The sequence below is a fragment of the Ranitomeya variabilis genome, chromosome 2 (genome assembly GCF_051348905.1).
Source record: "Ranitomeya variabilis isolate aRanVar5 chromosome 2, aRanVar5.hap1, whole genome shotgun sequence".
Classification (NCBI taxonomy): domain Eukaryota; kingdom Metazoa; phylum Chordata; class Amphibia; order Anura; family Dendrobatidae; genus Ranitomeya; species Ranitomeya variabilis.
In genome coordinates this window covers 991,819,976-991,839,821 of record NC_135233.1, presented here as the reverse complement: position 1 = coordinate 991,839,821, position 19,846 = coordinate 991,819,976, and the positions used below count along the sequence as shown (strand labels likewise).

General features: G+C 44.9%; 1 protein-coding gene across 2 annotated transcripts in view; it reads right to left on the bottom strand.

Annotated features, from left to right (window-relative positions):
• INPP5D (inositol polyphosphate-5-phosphatase D) overlaps positions 1-19,101 on the bottom strand; it is a 314,393-nt gene extending 295,292 nt beyond the window's left edge. For both annotated transcript variants that reach the window (XM_077291050.1, XM_077291049.1), the window contains exon 1: positions 18,852-19,101. In XM_077291050.1, coding sequence (XP_077147165.1) covers positions 18,852-18,985 — 134 coding nt within the window. In that variant the 5' untranslated portion in view covers positions 18,986-19,101. The remainder of the gene's footprint in view (positions 1-18,851) is intronic.
• Positions 19,102-19,846: the final 745 nt, after the last annotated feature.

Sequence of the window (19,846 nt, the reverse complement as noted above, 5' to 3'; positions counted from 1 at the left end):
TATCCCTGCTTCCTGGATTATTTCTGATGGTGAAGATGCTGAAGATGCTGGGGCCACGTGCCTTGCTTAGCTCCTAAATCAGCCCTTATCTGTCCCCTCCCCCACCCAGGTAAGTGGGGAGTTGGAGTGTACAAGAATACACAAACCAGACTAACAAGGGAAGACATACAGGGATAAAAGAAAATAGCAATCATACAAGTATGCACTCACAAACAACATTGGGAAGTAAAAGAAAGAAAAAGCAGAATAGGATGAGGATATGAACACAGACAAATCACCAAGCAACAGTCTTCAGAACAACATTCCAAACATCTCCTCAAATAACCAACACCTCCAACTCCAGGCAGTATGAAACTAACATTGGCAATCCCTAAATGCCAGAGGTGAGTATATATAGCAGAGGGGAGAGGCCAACACTGAACAGCTGAGACCATCAAAGCAGGAAAGCTCCAAGAGCCCACAACTGAAGAGATTAACCCCTGCAAGGTTAGCAGAAACCTGCACTGTTTAATATGATGGTGAAGTGTGTTATGGTTCTGGTGGTTAGGAACACATGAACTGACCAGATAAGTAAACCAAAAATAAGGACAAGCTCTGGGAATGTGGGAACTTTACTGACCGCAATCCTGATCCTATCAAACACACACTATAGGCAGCCGTGGAGCGTACCTGACTCGGCCTAGACGCCTCTTCACAGCCTGAGAAACTAGCTACCCCTAGAGAGAAACAAAGCCTCACTTGCCTCAGAGAAATTTTCCCCAAAGTGAGAGCAGCCCCCCACAAATAATAACGGTGAGATAAGAGGAAAACACAAACATAGAAATGAAAACAGGTTTAGCAAATGAGGCCCGCTAATAACTAAATAGTCAGAATATAGCAAGGAATCTGTGCGGTCAGTATAAAATACTACAAAAATAATCCACGCAGAGAATACAAAAAGACCCCCACACCGACTCACGATGTGAGGGGCGCAACTCCGCACCCCAGAGCTTCCAGCTAGCAATCAAATAGCATATAAGCAAGCCGGACTGAACTCATCATATACTGAGAAACATTTTCAAATAGCAATGAGCAAAAATAGACTAGCATGAACTTAGCTTCTCCACGAGGAGACAGGTCACAAGGGAAGTCCCAGAGAGATCTGAACCAGTACTGAATACAACGACAGCAGGCAACAAGTAAAGGTCCAGGTGGAGTTAAATAGGCAGCAAGCCTAGCAGGAAACGAGGCAGCTGGAGTCCAGCTACAGACCAGCCGTAACACTTAAAGCCACCAGAGGGAGCCCATGAACAGAACTCACAAAGTACCACTCATGACCACAGGAGGGAGCCCGAGAACAGAATTCACAACAGAAGTGCTTCTAATCAGTGCAGGAGAATGTGAAATCAGACACCGCGGACTTCTGGCACCTTTCAGTAAACCCGTGACACTACCCCTCCTTCTAAGAGGGACCTCGGGAACCACAGGGCCGGGTCTATCAGGGTGTGCGACGTCAAAAGACTAGATCAACCTGACTGCATGGACATAAGATGCTTGTAGCCACATTCTCTCTTCAGGACCATAACTCTTACAATGTACCAGATACTGAAGAGACCGACGAACTAAATGAGAATCAATTATCTTAGCTATCTGAAATTCCCATCAGCAATGACTGGCGATGGAGGTGGTAGTGATGGTTTAAAGGACGCAACATATTTTTTGAATAGAGACTGGTGAAGCACATTATGAATCCTAAAAGTGGGTGGCAAAGCAAGGAGGAAAGCTACAGGATTAATGACAGCCACAATCTTATAAGGGACGAACCCGTGTTCCAATTTTCAAGAAGGAACCTTCAATTTAATGTTCCTCGAGGACAACCACACCAAATCACCATCAAACATGTCCAGACCCAACAAATATTTACAATTAGCTTCACACTTATATTTGGACCCCATCATCTTCAAATTATTCAGAACCCCTTGACACATAGATGTAACAGAAGATGAAAACCGTTCCTCTTCAGGTATTCCTGAAGAATGATTCCTATTAAAAAGCAGAACTGAGGATGAAACCCGTATGAACAGAAGAACGTAGACTTACCAGTAGACTTATGACAATGGTTATTTACCACAAATTCAGCTAGAGGCAAGTAAATAGCCCAATCCTCCTGATTCTCAGACACAAAACACCTAAGATAAGTCTCAAAATTCGTTTAGTTTGCCCATTAGACTGTGGATGAAAGGCTGAAGAAAATAACAGATGGATCCCCAAATGAGCACAAAATGCTTTCCAAAATTTGGGAATAAATTGCACCCTTCGGTCAGAAACAATATCAGTAGGAATCCCATATAATTTCACGATTTCTTTGATAAAAATTTGCACCAAGGTCTTGGCGTTGAGTAAAGCGGGTAGCGCAATGAATGAGAAAGCTTGCTGAAGCTGTCCACATCACCAAAATAAATGTATTAACTGCAGATACGGGTAGATCAGTGATGACATCGACCGATAAATGAGTCCAAGGTCTGCTGGGAATCGCCAATGGTTGGAGACAATCAGACGAATGAGTATGAGGGATATATGAAACCCGCACAAACGCTGCAGGCAGTTACATACTCATGAACATCCTGGTGTACTCCAGACCACCAGAAAAGCCAAGTAAGGAGGTCTGTGGTAGCTTTACTACCCAGATGCCTGGCCAACACATGTTCACTTAAAACTTTAAAACAGAGATTCACAGGTACAGACAGTTTACCTAATGGATAGGCAGCAGGGGCATCCCCGAGACTCTACCACCTCCTTCTCAAGGTCAGAACATATAGATGCAATAACCACTCTTTTTGTAGTAGAGGAACAGATTCACCATTATCTCCAACCCCAAGAAAACAACGAGATAAGGCATCCGCCTTAATGTTTTTATTCCCCGAATATACGACCCTTTCCACCACAGAAAAAACACACTCCCCCTTTACGTCGAACTACAGTTGGACCAAAAGAACAAGTCAACTCACCAAACTGCATGGGTTCATCTATTGACTCAAACCTAGGTTCCCTTGACCCCGGACCCACAGTGTTGTGAATTCTGCTTTTGGGTTCCCTCCGGTGGTAGTAGGTGGTAATGCAGTTGTCCCTGGGTTGCAGTCCTGGTCAGGTGTGTCTGCTGATTGCAGTTCTGACTGGGGTATTTAGGTGTGCAGGATTCATTAGTCCTTGCCAGTTGTCAATTGTTGTTGGGAGGTGTTGGACCTCTGCCTGGTTCCTCCTGCCTTTCTGCCAAATCATCAAAGATAAGTGTCTGTTTTTTTTTTTCTGTGGCACACATGCTGTGTGCTTCATAATTCAGTGCTATTCTTTTGTGTTTTCTTGTCCAGCTTAGATTGTGTCAGTATTTTCTCAGTCTTGTTGGATTCTCTGGGGTTGCAGATATTCATTCCACGTCTTTAGTTAGATTGTGGAATTTTTTGTATTATCTGCGGTGGATATTTTTGGAAGGGTTTTATTACTGACCGCCTAGTATTCTGTCCTATCCTTTCCTATTTAGCTAGAGTGGCCTCTTTTGCTAAATCCTGTTTTCTACCTGCGTGTGTCTTCTCCTACTCACAGTCATTATTCGTGGGTGGCTGACTATCCTTTGGGGTTCTGCTCTGAGGCAAGGTAGTATTCCTATTTCCATCTATAGGGGTATTTAGTCCTCCGGCTGTGTCGAGGTGTCTAGTTAAATGCATCTCAGAAGAAGGGAAGAAAGGTGTTGAGCCATTTTTTTTTCTGCAGTCTGCTTTGTTTTTTCTTCCCTCTTTATCTATGGGTGGCTGAGGAGTCTTGTGCCAGCATGGATGTTCAGGAATTAGCTTCTCGTGTAGACCAGCTTGCTGCTAGGGTACAGGGTATTTCTGATTATATTGTTCAGACTCCTGTTTTAGAGCCGAAGATTCCTACTCCTGATTTGTTTTTTGGTGACAGGTCCAAATTTTTGAGTTTTAAAAACAATTGTAAACTGTTTTTTTGCTCTGAGACCGCGATCCTCCGGTGATTCCATTCAGCAGGTTAAAATTGTCATCTCCCTGCTGCGTGGCGATCCACAGGATTGGGCATTTTCCCTGGAATCTGGGAATCCGGCCTTGCTTAATGTAGACTACTTTTTTCAGGCTTTAGGATTATTATATGATGAACCGAATTCTGTGGATCAAGCGGAGAAGACCTTGTTGGCCCTGTCTCAGGGTCAAGAGGCAGCAGAATTGTATTGTCAGAAATTTAGAAAATGGTCTGTGTTGACTAAATGGAATGATGATGCTTTGGCGGCAATTTTCAGAAAGGGTCTTTCTGAATCCGTTAAAGATGTTATGGTGGGGTTTCCCACGCCTTCCGGTCTGAGTGATTCTATGTGTCTGGCCATTCAGATTGATCGGCGCTTGCTGGAGCGTTGAACTGTGCGCGCTGTGGCGTCGTCCTTAGAGCAAAGTCCTGAGCCAATGCAGTGTGATAGGATTTTGTCTAGAACGGAACGACAAGGATTCAGACGTCAGAATAGGTTGTGTTATTATTGTGGCGACGCTTCTCATGTCATTTCAGTCTGCCCTAAGCGGACAAAAAGGATCGCTAGTTCATTTACCATCAGTACAGTACAACCTAAATTTCTGTTATCGGTGTCCTTGATCTGCTCATTGTCATCATTTTCTGCCATGGCGTTTGTGGATGTGGATTCAGGCGCCGCCTTGAACTTAATGGATTTTGAGTTTGCCAGGCGTTGTGGTTTTCCCTTGCAGCTTTTGCAGAAGCCTATTCCTTTAAGGGGGATTGATGCTACACCTTTGGCTAAAAATAAGCCTCAGTTTTGGACACAGGTGACCATGCACATGGCGCCAGCCCGTCTGGAAGATTGTCGATTTCTGGTGTTGCATAATTTGCATGATGTTATCGTGCTGGGTTTTCCGTGGTTGCAGGTACATAATCCTGTGTTGGATTGGAAGTCTATGTTTGTGACTAGTTGGGGTTGTCAGGGGGTTCATAATGATGTTCCTTTGATGTCAATCTCCTCTTCTTCCTCTTCTGAAATTCCAGAGTTTTTGGCTGATTTTCAGGATGTATTCGATGAGCCCAAGTCCAGTTCCCTTCCACCGCACAGGGACTGTGATTGTGCGATTGACTTGATTCCAGGCAGCAAGTTTCCTAAGGGCCGACTTTTCAACCTGTCTGTGCCTGAACATACTGCCATGCGGAGTTATGTTAAGGAGTCTTTGGAGAAAGGGCATATTCGGCCATCTTCTTCACCGTTGGGAGCAGGTTTTTTTTTGTTGCTAAAAAAGATGGCTCCTTGAGACCTTGTATTGATTATCGCCTCTTGAATAAGATCACGGTCAAGTTTCAATACCCTTTACCTTTGCTTTCCGATTTGTTTGCTAGGATTAAGGGGGCTAGTTGGTTTACGAAGATTGACCTTCGGGGGGCATATAATCTTGTTCATATTAAGCGGGGTGATGAATGGAAAACTGCGTTTAATACGCCCGAAGGCCATTTTGAATAACTTGTGATGCCATTCGGGCTCACTAATGCTCCATCTGTTTTTCAATCCTTCATGCATGATATCTTCCGGACTTATATTGATAAATTCTTGATTGTATATTTGGACGATATTTTGATTTTTTCCGATGATTGGGAGTCTCATGTGGAACAGGTCAGGATGGTATTTCAGATCCTTCGTGACAATGCTTTGTTTGTGAAGGGGTCTAAGTGTCTCTTTGGGGTGCAGAAGGTTTCTTTTTTGGGCTTTATTTTTTCTCCCTCATCTATGGAGATGGATCCGGTTAAGGTTCAGGCCATTCATGATTGGATTCAACCCACATCCATGAAGAGCCTTCAGAAATTTTTGGGTTTTGCAAATTTTTATCGCCGTTTCATTGCTAACTTCTCCAGCATGGTTAAACCCTTGACCGATTTGACGAAGAAAGGCACTGATGTGGCGAATTGGTCCTCTGCGGCTGTCTCTGCCTTTCAGGAGCTTAAACGCCGATTTACTTCTGCTCCGGTGTTGCGCCAACCGGATGTTTCTCTTCCGTTTCAGGCTGAGACTGACGCTTCTGAGATTGGGGCAGGGTGTTATGGTTCTCAATGGCAAGAGAACATAGCCCAGCAAACATAAGAACTAGCTCTTGGAAGGATGGAAACTAAACTGACCATGAACTAAACCTGCCGCACAACTAACAGTAGCCGGGTAGCGTAGCCTGCGTTTTATCCCTAGACGCCCAGCGCCGGCCGGAGGACTAACTAATCCTGGCAGAGGAAAATACAGTCCTGGCTCACCTCTAGAGAAATTTCCCCGAAAGGCAGACAGAGGCCCCCACATATATTGGCGGTGATTTTAGATGAAAATGACAAACGTAGTATGAAAATAGGTTTAGCAAAATCGAGGTCCGCTTACTAGATAGCAGGAAGACAGAAAGGGCACTTTCATGGTCAGCTGAAAACCCTATCAAAATACCATCCTGAAATTACTTTAAGACTCTAGTATTAACTCATAACATCAGAGTGGCAATTTCAGATCACAAGAGCTTTCCAGACACAGAAACGAAACTGCAGCTGTGAACTGGAACAAAATGCAAAAAACAAACAAGGACAAAAGTCCGACTTAGCTGGGAGTTGTCTAGAAGCAGGAACATGCACAGAAAGGCTTCTGATTACAATGATGACCGGCATGGAAGTGACAGAGGAGCAAGGTTAAATAGCGACTCCCACATCCTGATGGGAACAGGTGAACAGAGGGGATGATGCACACAAGTTCAATTCCACCAGTGGCCACCGGGGGAGCCCAAAATCCAATTTCACAACAGTACCCCCCCCTCAAGGAGGGGGCACCGAACCCTCACCAGAACCACCAGGGCGATCAGGATGAGCCCTATGAAAGGCACGGACCAGATCGGAGGCATGAACATCAGAGGCAGTCACCCAAGAATTATCCTCCTGACCGTATCCCTTCCATTTGACCAGATACTGGAGTTTCCGTCTGGAAACACGAGAGTCCAAGATTTTTTCCACAACGTACTCCAACTCGCCCTCAACCAACACCGGAGCAGGAGGCTCAACGGAAGGCACAACCGGTACCTCATACCTGCGCAATAATGACCGATGAAAAACATTATGAATAGAAAAAGATGCAGGGAGGTCCAAACGGAAGGACACAGGGTTAAGAATCTCCAATATCTTGTACGGGCCGATGAACCGAGGCTTAAACTTAGGAGAAGAAACCCTCATAGGGACAAAACGAGAAGACAACCACACCAAGTCCCCGACACAAAGCCGAGGACCAACCCGACGCCGGCGGTTGGCAAAAAGCTGAGTCTTCTCCTGGGACAACTTCAAATTGTCCACTACCTGCCCCCAAATCTGATGCAACCTCTCCACCACAGCATCCACTCCAGGACAATCCGAAGATTCCACCTGACCGGAGGAAAATCGAGGATGAAACCCCGAATTACAGAAAAAAGGAGACACCAAGGTGGCAGAGCTGGCCCGATTATTGAGGGCAAACTCCGCTAAAGGCAAAAAAGCAACCCAATCATCCTGATCCGCAGACACAAAACACCTCAAATATGTCTCCAAGGTCTGATTCGTCCGCTCGGTCTGGCCATTAGTCTGAGGATGGAAAGCAGACGAGAAAGACAAATCTATGCCCATCCTAGCACAGAATGCCCGCCAAAATCTAGACACGAATTGGGTTCCTCTGTCAGAAACGATATTCTCCGGAATACCATGCAAACGAACCACATTTTGAAAAAACAGAGGAACCAACTCGGAAGAAGAAGGCAACTTAGGCAGGGGAACCAAATGGACCATCTTAGAGAAACGGTCACACACCACCCAGATGACAGACATCTTCTGAGAAACAGGAAGATCCGAAATAAAATCCATCGAGATGTGCGTCCAAGGCCTCTTCGGGATAGGCAAGGGCAACAACAATCCACTAGCCCGAGAACAACAAGGCTTGGCCCGAGCACAAACGTCACAAGACTGCACAAAGTCTCGTACATCTCGTGACAGGGAAGGCCACCAGAAGGACCTTGCCACCAAATCCCTGGTACCAAAGATTCCAGGATGACCTGCCAACGCAGAAGAATGAACCTCAGAAATGACTTTACTGGTCCAATCATCAGGAACAAACAGTCTACCAGGTGGGCAACGATCAGGTCTATCCGCCTGAAACTCCTGCAAGGCCCGCCGCAGGTCTGGAGAAACGGCAGACAATATCACTCCATCCTTAAGGATACCTGTAGGTTCAGAATTACCAGGGGAGTCAGGCTCAAAACTCCTAGAAAGGGCATCCGCCTTAACATTCTTAGAACCCGGTAGGTATGACACCACAAAATTAAACCAAGAGAAAAACAACGACCAGCGCGCCTGTCTAGGATTCAGGCGTCTGGCGGACTCAAGATAAATTACATTTTTGTGGTCGGTCAATACCACCACCTGATGTCTAGCCCCCTCAAGCCAATGACGCCACTCCTCAAAAGCCCACTTCATGGCCAAAAGCTCCCGATTCCCAATATCATAATTCCGCTCGGCGGGCGAAAATTTACGAGAAAAAAAAGCACAAGGTTTCATCACGGAGCAGTCGGAACTTCTCTGCGACAAAACCGCCCCAGCTCCGATTTCAGAAGCGTCGACCTCAACCTGAAAAGGAAGAGCAACATCAGGCTGACGCAACACAGGGGCGGAAGAAAAGCGGCGCTTAAGCTCCCGAAAGGCCTCCACAGCAGCAGGGGACCAATCAGCAACATCAGCACCCTTCTTAGTCAAATCAGTCAATGGTTTAACAACATCAGAAAAACCAGCAATAAATCGACGATAAAAGTTAGCAAAGCCCAAAAATTTCTGAAGACTCTTAAGAGAAGAGGGTTGCGTCCAATCACAAATAGCCTGAACCTTGACAGGATCCATCTCGATGGAAGAGGGGGAAAAAATGTATCCCAAGAAGGAAATCTTTTGAACCCCAAAAACGCACTTAGAACCCTTCACACACAAGGAATTAGACCGCAAAACCTGAAAAACCCTCCTGACCTGCTGGACATGAGAGTCCCAGTCATCCGAAAAAATCAGAATATCATCCAGATACACAATCATAAATTTATCCAAATAATCACGGAAAATGTCATGCATAAAGGACTGAAAGACTGAAGGGGCATTTGAAAGGCCAAAAGGCATCACCAAATACTCAAAGTGGCCCTCGGGCGTATTAAATGCGGTTTTCCACTCATCCCCCTGCTTAATTCGCACCAAATTATACGCCCCACGGAGATCTATCTTAGAGAACCACTTGGCCCCCTTTATGCGAGCAAACAAATCAGTCAGCAGTGGCAACGGATATTGATATTTAACCGTGATTTTATTCAAAAGCCGATAATCAATACACGGCCTCAAAGAGCCATCTTTCTTAGACACAAAGAAAAAAACGGCTCCTAAGGGAGATGACGAAGGACGAATATGTCCCTTTTCCAAGGACTCCTTTATATATTCTCGCATAGCAGCATGTTCAGGCACAGACAGATTAAATAAACGACCCTTAGGGTATTTACTACCCGGAATCAAATCTATGGCACAATCGCACTCCCGGTGCGGAGGTAATGAACCAAGCTTAGGTTCTTCAAAAACGTCACGATAGTCAGACAAGAATTCAGGAATCTCAGAGGGAATAGATGATGAAATGGAAACCAAAGGTACGTCCCCATGCTTCCCCTTACATCCCCAGCTTAACACAGACTTAGCTTTCCAGTCGAGGACTGGGTTATGAGATTGCAGCCATGGCAATCCAAGCACCAACACATCATGTAGATTATACAGCACAAGAAAGCGAATAATCTCCTGATGATCCGGATTAATTCGCATAGTTACTTGTGTCCAGTATTGTGGTTTATTACTAGCCAATGGGGTGGAGTCAATCCCCTTCAGAGGTATAGGAGTTTCAAGAGGCTCTAAATCATACCCACAGCGTTTGGCAAAGGACCAATCCATAAGACTCAAAGCGGCGCCAGAGTCGACATAGGCGTCCGCGGTAATAGATGATAAAGAACAAATCAGGGTCACAGATAGAATAAACTTAGACTGAAAAGTGCCAATTGAAACTGACTTATCAAGCTTCTTAGTGCGCTTAGAGCATGCTGATATAACATGAGTTGAATCACCACAATAAAAGCACAACCCATTTTTTCGTCTAAAATTCTGCCGTTCGCTTCTGGACAGAATTCTATCACATTGCATATTCTCTGGCGTCTTCTCAGTAGACACCGCCAAATGGTGCACAGGTTTGCGCTCCCGCAGACGTCTATCGATCTGGATAGCCATTGTCATGGACTCATTCAGACCCGCAGGCACAGGGAACCCCACCATAACATCCTTAATGGCATCAGAGAGACCCTCTCTGAAATTCGCCGCCAGGGCGCACTCATTCCACTGAGTAAGCACAGCCCATTTACGGAATTTCTGGCAGTATATTTCAACTTCATCTTGCCCCTGAGATAGGGACATCAAGGCTTTTTCCGCCTGAAGCTCTAAATGAGGTTCCTCATAAAGCAACCCCAAGGCCAGAAAAAACGCATCCACATTGAGCAACGCAGGATCCCCTGGAGCCAATGCAAAAGCCCAATCTTGAGGGTCGCCCCGGAGCAAGGAAATCACAATCCTGACCTGCTGTGCAGGATCTCCAGCAGAGCGAGATTTCAGGGACAAAAACAACTTGCAATTATTTTTGAAATTTTGAAAGCAAGATCTATTCCCCGAGAAAAATTCAGGCAAAGGAATTCTAGGTTCAGATATAGGAACATGAACAACAAAATCTTGTAAATTTTGAACTTTCGTGGTGAGATTATTCAAACCTGCAGCTAAACTCTGAATATCCATTTTAAACAGGTGAACACAGAGCCATTCCAGGATTAGAAGGAGAGAGAGAGAGGAAGGCTGCAATATAGGCAGACTTGCAAGTGATTTAATTGAAAGCACACTCAGAACTGAAGGAAAAAAAAAAAAAAAAAAAAAATTTCAGCAGACTTCTCTTTTCTCTCCTTTCTCTGTCAATTAATTTAACCCTTTTTTACGGGCCGGTCAAACTGTTATGGTTCTCAATGGCAAGAGAACATAGCCCAGCAAACATAAGAACTAGCTCTTGGAAGGATGGAAACTAAACTGACCATGAACTAAACCTGCCGCACAACTAACAGTAGCCGGGTAGCGTAGCCTGCGTTTCATCCCTAGACGCCCAGCGCCGGCCGGAGGACTAACTAATCCTGGCAGAGGAAAATACAGTCCTGGCTCACCTCTAGAGAAATTTCCCCGAAAGGCAGACAGAGGCCCCCACATATATTGGCGGTGATTTTAGATGAAAATGACAAACGTAGTATGAAAATAGGTTTAGCAAAATCGAGGTCCGCTTACTAGATAGCAGGAAGACAGAAAGGGCACTTTCATGGTCAGCTGAAAACCCTATCAAAATACCATCCTGAAATTACTTTAAGACTCTAGTATTAACTCATAACATCAGAGTGGCAATTTCAGATCACAAGAGCTTTCCAGACACAGAAACGAAACTGCAGCTGTGAACTGGAACAAAATGCAAAAAACAAACAAGGACAAAAGTCCGACTTAGCTGGGAGTTGTCTAGAAGCAGGAACATGCACAGAAAGGCTTCTGATTACAATGATGACCGGCATGGAAGTGACAGAGGAGCAAGGTTAAATAGCGACTCCCACATCCTGATGGGAACAGGTGAACAGAGGGGATGATGCACACAAGTTCAATTCCACCAGTGGCCACCGGGGGAGCCCAAAATCCAATTTCACAACAGCAGGGGCCGTTTTGTCTCAGAGGGATTCTGTTGATTCCTTGATGAAACCGTGTGCCTTCTTCTCCCGCAAGTTTTCGCCTGCTGAACGCAATTATGATGTCGGCAATCGGGAGTTGTTGGCTATGAAGTGGGCGTTTGAGGAGTGGCGACATTGGCTTGAGGGAGCTAAGCACCGTATTGTGGTCCTGACCGATCATAAGAATCTGATTTACCTCGAGTCTGCTAAACGGCTGAGTCCTAGACAGGCTCGATGGTCCTTGTTTTTTTCCCGTTTTGATTTTGTGGTTTCGTATCTTCCGGGTTCTAAGAATATTAAGGCTGATGCCCTTTCTAGGAGTTTTTTGCCTGATTCTCCTGAGGTCCTTGAACCGGTCGGCATTCTGAAAGAAGGGGTGGTCCTTTCTGCCATTTCCCCTGATTTACGGCGGGTTCTTCAGAAATTTCAGGCTGATAGACCTGACCGCTGTCCTGTGGGGAAATTGTTTGTTCCTGACAGATGGACTAGTAGAGTGATTTCTGAGGTTCACTGTTCTGTGTTGGCTGGTCATCCTGGTATTTTTGGTACCAGAGATTTGGTTGGTAGGTCCTTTTGGTGGCCTTCTTTGTCACGTGATGCGCGTTCTTTTGTGCAGTCCTGTGGGACTTCTGCGCGGGCCAAGCCTTGTTGTTCCCGTGCTAGTGGGTTACTTTTGCCATTGCCGATCCCTGAGAGGCCCTGGACGCATATTTCTATGGATTTTATTTCTGATCTTCCGGTTTCCCAGAGGATGTCGGTTATCTGGGTTGTTTGTGACCGGTTTTCTAAGATGGTTCATTTGGTGCCTTTGCCTAAATTGCCTTCCTCTTCAGAGTTGGTTCCGTTGTTTTTTCAGCATGTGGTTCGTTTGCATGGTATTCCGGAGAATATTGTGTCCGACAGAGGTTCTCAGTTTGTTTGGTTTTGGCGGGCCTTTTGTGCTAGGCTAGGCATTGATTTGTCTTTTTCTTCTGCATTTCATCCTCAGACAAATGGCCAGACCGAGCGAACTAATCAGACTTTGGAGACTTATTTGAGATGCTTTGTGTCTGCTGATCAGGATGATTGGGTGGCCTTTTTGCCATTGGCCGAGTTTGCCCTTAATAATCGGGCTAGTTCGGCTACTTTGGTTTCGCCTTTTTTTTGTAATTTTGGTTTTCATCCTCGTTTTTCTCCTGGGCAGGTTGAGCCTTCTGACTGTCCTGGTGTGGATTCTGTGGTTGACAGGTTGCAGCAGATTTGGGCTCATGTGGTGGACAATTTGGTGTTGTCTCAGGAGGAGGCTCAACGTTTTGCTAACCGTCGTCGGTGTGTTGGTTCCCGGCTTCGGGTTGGGGATCTGGTTTGGTTGTCTTCCCGTCATGTTCCTATGAAGGTTTCTTCCCCTAAGTTTAAGCCTCGGTTTATTGGTCCTTATAGGATTTCTGGGATTATTAATCCGGTGTCTTTTCGATTGGCGCTTCCGGCCTCTTTTGCTATCCATAATGTCTTCCATAGATCTTTATTGCGGAAATATGTGGTGCCCGTTGTTCCCTCTGTTGATCCTCCGGCCCCTGTGTTGGTTGATGGGGAGTTGGAGTATGTGGTTGAGAAGATTTTGGATTCTCGTTTTTCGATGCGGAGGCTTCAGTACCTTGTCAAATGGAAGGGTTATGGCCAGGAGGATAATTCTTGGGTTTTTGCTTCTGATGTCCATGCTGCTGATTTGGTCTGTGCCTTTCATCTGGCTCGTCCTGATCAGCCTGGGGGCGCTGGTGAGGGTTCGGTGACCCCTCCTCAAGGGGGGGTACTGTTGTGAATTCTGCTTTTGGGTTCCCTCCAGTGGTAGTAGGTGGTAATGCAGTTGTCCCTGGGTTGCAGTCCTGGTCAGGTGTGTCTGCTGATTGCAGTTCTGACTGGGGTATTTAGGTGTGCAGGATTCATTAGTCCTTGCCAGTTGTCAATTGTTGTTGGGAGGTGTTGGACCTCTGCCTGGTTCCTCCTGCCTTTCTGCCAAATCAGCAAAGATAAGTGTCTGGTTTTTTTTTCTGTGGCACACATGCTGTGTGCTTCATAATTCAGTGCTATTCTTTTGTGTTTTCTTGTCCAGCTTAGATTGTGTCAGTATTTTCTCAGTCTTGTTGGTTTCTCTGGGGTTGCAGATATTCATTCCACGTCTTTAGTTAGATTGTGGAATTTTTTGTATTATCTGCTGTGGATATTTTTGGAAGGGTTTTAATACTGACCGCCTAGTATTCTGTCCTATCCTTTCCTATTTAGCTAGAGTGGCCTCTTTTGCTAAATCCTGTTTTCTACCTGCGTGTGTCTTTTCTTCTCCTACTCACAGTCATTATTCGTGGGGGGCTGCCTATCCTTTGGGGTTCTGCTCTGAGGCAAGGTAGTATTCCTATTTCCATCTATAGGGGTATTTAGTCCTCCGGCTGTGTCGAGGTGTCTAGGGTTTGTTAGGCACACCCCACGGCTACTTCTAGTTGCGGTGTTAGTTCAGGATTTGCGGTCAGTACAGGTTCCACCGACTCCAGAGAAAGTTTCATGCGGCTCCAAGGTCACCGGATCATAACACCACAGCTAATTGGAGCTTCTCTTTATGTCTCTTGCAAAGCCGGCGGTACACATGGATAGCCCTTGACAGAACTGGCTATGGAGCGCAGAGTCATTCCACTAAGTATCTGTAGACCACATCTGAATCTCTGAGCAATATTCCTCCGCTGGCCAGTCTTCCTGCTGAAGCTGAAGTAGCGTATACTTGGCCAAGGAGACGCAGTCGTTGTCATCATATATATGACCCAGAGCCTGAAAAAGTTCCTCAATGTTCCGAAGTGACTGAGAGTCTGCTGGGAGAGAAAATGCCCAGGCTTGGAGGGTGTCATGAATCATTAAGCGATTCATGGCAGCTCTGGGTCTGCTGGAATTTAAATGTTGTTTTTTCCTTTGGTCCGGCAAGAGTTAATGTCAGTCTCTTGCTGGCAGTTTCTTTCAGGCTGGTCAGCTGATGCTGGTTGGTAATTTCTCCCACCTCCCTTTAAATAGTCACATGACCCATCAGCTGATCGTCGGTTATAGAGTTTACTTCTATGCAGACCAGCTAGGTGTGTGGAGTTCTCCTGTGACTGTGATATTGCTGCTGATGGAGTCCTGTTTATCTGGTGCCATTTACTCTTAGCTTAGCAGCAGACTGAGCCGAGTTGTATCCTTTCTGTCAGTCCCTTGTTTGTCTCTTTCCCTGTGTTATATTACCTGCAGTGGTAAGGCTAGCGTCCTTAATGACCAGTGCACTAGCCAGGGTTTGCAGAGGTGACAGCCAGGGACTAAGCATGTGATGACGGCAGGAAGAAGGACCCGCATAAGACATAAGGGGGAGCTTAGGGACAGACACAGGTTGATGTCAGTAGTTGTCCCATCCCTCGCTCCTTACCATTAGGACTTTTCTCTCTCTTTGTCATCCCGCTGTATTCTATATGTTGTGCCATCCTCTGGACATACCCATGTCCGGACGTCACAGGAGCTCACCCTGAAGGAGAGAAATTACGATGCCCACCAGTTGCTCCTTGGTTCCTGAGGAGTGAGGACATCGTCTAAAGTAAAACAACAAACTTGTTTTGCCTCCCAGAGAACATGTCAGGCAAAGCGATCTTGGGCTCCACCAGGGGTTGCCTGAGAGTCGCGGTCCCTAAACTCGATGTGTTTGGGTGCTGCCAAACAACAGTTCGTAGGTCTGCCATCTCCAGGCTGAGTTGCTGCAGTTGCCCTGCCAGAGCAGTCACTGGATCCATGATGGATTTAAAATAATAGTTTGGGTTAGTGTCAATGTATTGGCACTGTTGCAGGATATCCTGGGGCTAGGGGCTCATTCCCTATCCCTAAAGCTAGGGGAGCCCTAGCTATCACTGCTCCCCAGACTACTTCTGATGGTGAAGACACCAGGGCCTTGCTTTGCTCCTAAATCAGCCCTTATCTCTCCCCTCCTCCATCCAGGTAAGTGGGGAGTTGTAGTGCAGAAGATTACGAAACCAGACTAACAAGAGACGAAGTAAACAGATAAATGAAAAATACTAATCATACAAATATCACTCACAAACAAGAGAGTGGAACACTGGAAAGTAAAGGAAGGAAAAACCAAATAGGAGAGGATGAGGATAAACACAAATAAAAATCATCAAGTAACAGTCTTCAGAACAACACCAAACGCCTCCTCAAACATCCAGCACCACCAACTCCAGAGCCAGGCAGTATGAAACTAACACTAGCATTTTCTGATTGCTAGAGATGAGTATATATAGAAGAGGGAAGTGGCCAACACTGAATAGCTGAGACCATCAAAGCAGGAAGGCTCTAGGAGCTCTCAACAATCCCTGTACTGCTAGCAGAAACCTGCACTGTTTAATATGGTGGTGAAGTGCTTCTAATTAGTGCAGGAGTACGTGAAATCAGACACCGTGGTCTACCCTTTATGCCTCATTTATGGGTCTTTCTTTATATCTGTGTAGAAGAAAAACTGATTGAATTTCTGTATTTTCTCCAGATTTTCATACATTTTTCAGCCTGTCTCCATTTTAGCATGAGGGTGACATTGATTTTTCCCAACTTTTCCCAAAAGTTTCCCAACTTTTTCTACCACTTAGACAGTAAAAAATGGACAGCACTCAGATACCACATGGATGGGATTCCTGTGTGTCATGAACTCATTGACCTGAATGAGCATTTTTAATCTGCAAATTGGATAAAAAAAAGGACTTGTCTTTGGCATTTTTGTGGTCTGCAAAGAAAAAGATACCTGAACATGCCCACAGACTATAATGGAATAACACGGATAAAACACGTGTGTGAAACAAAAACTTGTTAATAGGGACTAACTTATATTTCTTGTAGTCTGGTTGGTGCCAAAACAGAAATTTAGGCAAAATGTAAGTTTGTGAATCAACTTACATGAATAAATAAAATAATAGCAGACATCTAGTTACAGAGGAATCATGGAAACCAAATATCACTGTCGGTTATCTCAGTGTAATGATTAGTGAAAAATCGTTTGTCAATGAAAATGTCTATTATTCTTACTAAAAAAAACTTTGTGATAACTTTTACCGATTTTCCAACACTTTCATTTTTACCAGCTTAATTGTTTTATATAAGGCATGTATAGATTTCCTATAGATACAAATCCTTGAGACTTTCCATTCTGTCACGTCGTTAAGTTTTATATACTTTACTAGATGGTGGCCCAATTCTAACGCATCGGGTATTCTAGAATATATATGTAGTTCATTTATGAAGATTTTAGAATAATACAATGAATACACAGAATTCGCCTGGCCGGGCGCGACCAATTAGCAAAGGCTGGTTCAAATCCCGCGCCAATTCGCGGCTGGAGTGCGCCTGTCGCTGATTGTTCGCGGCCGGCCATGTAGTATATAGCACAGCCACGTAGTATATAGCACAGCCACGTAGTATATAACACAGCTCATGTAGTATATAACAGCCCATGTAGTATATAGCACAGCCACATATTATATTGCACAGCCGATGTAGTATATAACACAGCCCATGCAATATATAACACTGCCCACGTAGTATATAACACAACCCACGCAGTATATAACAGCCCACTCAGTATATAGCAATGTGGGCACTATATCCCTGTTAAAAAAAGAATTAAAATAAAAAATAGTTATATACTCACCCTCCGACGGCCCCCGGATCCAGCCCAGGCCTTTCCAGCTCCTCGCGCGCCGCACCGGTCCCAAGCGGCAATAACACGTGATGATGTAGCGGTTTTGCGAGACCGCTATGTCATCTCCGGTCATTGCCGCAATGCATTCTGGCAACCGGAGCGGCGCGCGAGGAGCGGGAAAGGCCTGAGCTGGATCCGGGGGCCGTCGGAGGGTGAGTATATAATGATTTTTTAATTTGTTTTATTATTTTTAACATTATATGTTTTTACTATTGATGCTGCATAGACAGCATCAATAGTAAAAAGTTGGTCACACAGAGGGTTAATGGCAGCATTAACGGACTGCTTTACAACACGTTATGCCGCAGTGTATGGCAGTCCGGTTAGCGCTATGTGGGCGCTGACTGGGGGGGAGTAGGGAGTGGGCACTGACTGCAGGGGAGGAGGGAGGGGCCAATTCGCAGCCGGACTGTGCCCGTCGCTGATTGGTCGCGGCCTCGGGCCGCGACCAATCAGTGACGCGGGATTTCTGTGACAGAAGTGACCCTTAGACAATTATATAGTAGATATTATTTACTAATAATGAAAATTTGTAACCAAAATGTTTTAAGCAGCATCTTCCTCTTGTGTTGTCACCAAGCTTTCCTCAACTTTTGAAAGGGCAGTACTGCTTCCCCTTTCAGCTTGATTTGCATTTTGCATTGACATGTAATAGATGGCATGTAATACATATATAGAAAAGCTGGAGACATGTAATGGTCGCATTTTGGATTTCACCCAATTTTATTCAAATTAATTTCCCAATATTGATATAGCAGTATTATAATCCGCAGTAATGTATACAAGTTGCAATCACCCGGTTCCTCATAATATGAGATTGAGAAATTGCTAAACAGAACACCATAGAAAAAACATCCAATACATCTTTTAATGTATGAAGATATATATTATTCACGCATGGCAAATATTTGCAAAGATTCCTGCTGCTGTTCCATTCATCGACATGGGACTTGCAGAATCATTGCACCTGCTATAGATCAAACTCCATTCATATGTGTGGGCCAGATACTACTGTGCACACGTTTAGCATTCGCAGCAGACATTTCAGCGGCAAAAATCAGAGTATTGGCAGGTAAAACGCTTCATAAAATACCGGTACACTGAAAGCTTTGAAAACGTTTTGAAGGTTGAAATCTTCAAGGAATAAATAAGCAGCGTGTGCAATTTTCTGTAACATGTGTTCTGCTTATAAAAAATACCCTAAAGTATTTATAGTTGCAACATTGAACAATTTCAGAAAACACGTCTTGGCGTTTCCAAGATAAAGGCAATATAACAATAATAGCAATAAGTAGCATGTCACTTACAGCACACAAAGCGCATATGCCCGGCACACAGATTCACTATCTCGCACAAGGAAACTGCCATCCTTGCCAGCCTGTGACAGCAGATCTTCAGCTTTGGAGCGAGTGATGTACCCATGGTACCAGCTTAAAGACATCTCAGGAAGTGTCAGTGCAGATTTTCCATAGGCCTCCCCCCTGCTTGTCCTCTCTGCAGTCAGGATCAAACTCTGCACTTGTTCAGGAGCCCAAATGTTCTCCCTAAGTTCTCTTGTTCTCGTTGTGTTACATTGTTTCCTGTTTTAAGCACAGAGATGCAAAGGAAACAGTAACATGGGGACTTCCTTATTGTAACCACAGATGAGAAGGGAGGGGGTGGCTGAAATGCATGACAAATTTGTACTATAGCACCAGGCAGCTGGATGTTACTAGGAGCAATTATATCAAATTGTAGTTAGATTTAATTCTGCAGGATAAATTCAATAAGTGAGATGAGAAGCTTTACACTGAACCTGCCACCAGCAAACAGTCTTCTATGGATAAAACTGCGCTACAGTATAGGCGGTATATGTCTTCATCCACACACTGCACATTTGTTTAGTATTTTTCATTAGTATTTCTAAGCCAAACTAGGAATGGATCCTAAATAGTGATGAGCGAGTATACTCGTTTCTCGGGTTTTCCTGAGCACACTCGGGTGATCTCTGAGTATTTGTTAGCGTTCCTTAGATAAGTTTTCATCGGCTGCAGTTCAATGATTTACAGCTAGTAGCCAGGCTGAGTACATGTGGGGGTTGCCTGGTTGCTAGGGAATCCTCACATGTAATCAAGCTGTCTAGTAGCTGTAAATCATTCAGCTGAGGTGATGAAAACTTAATCTCCGAACACTAACAAATACTTGGAGATCACCCGAGCGTGCTTGGGAAAACCCGAGCAACGAGTATACTCGATCATCACTAATCCTAAACAGAAGTAACCTGCTGCTAATGGAGGACAACATTTTTGTTCGGCGTTCCTAC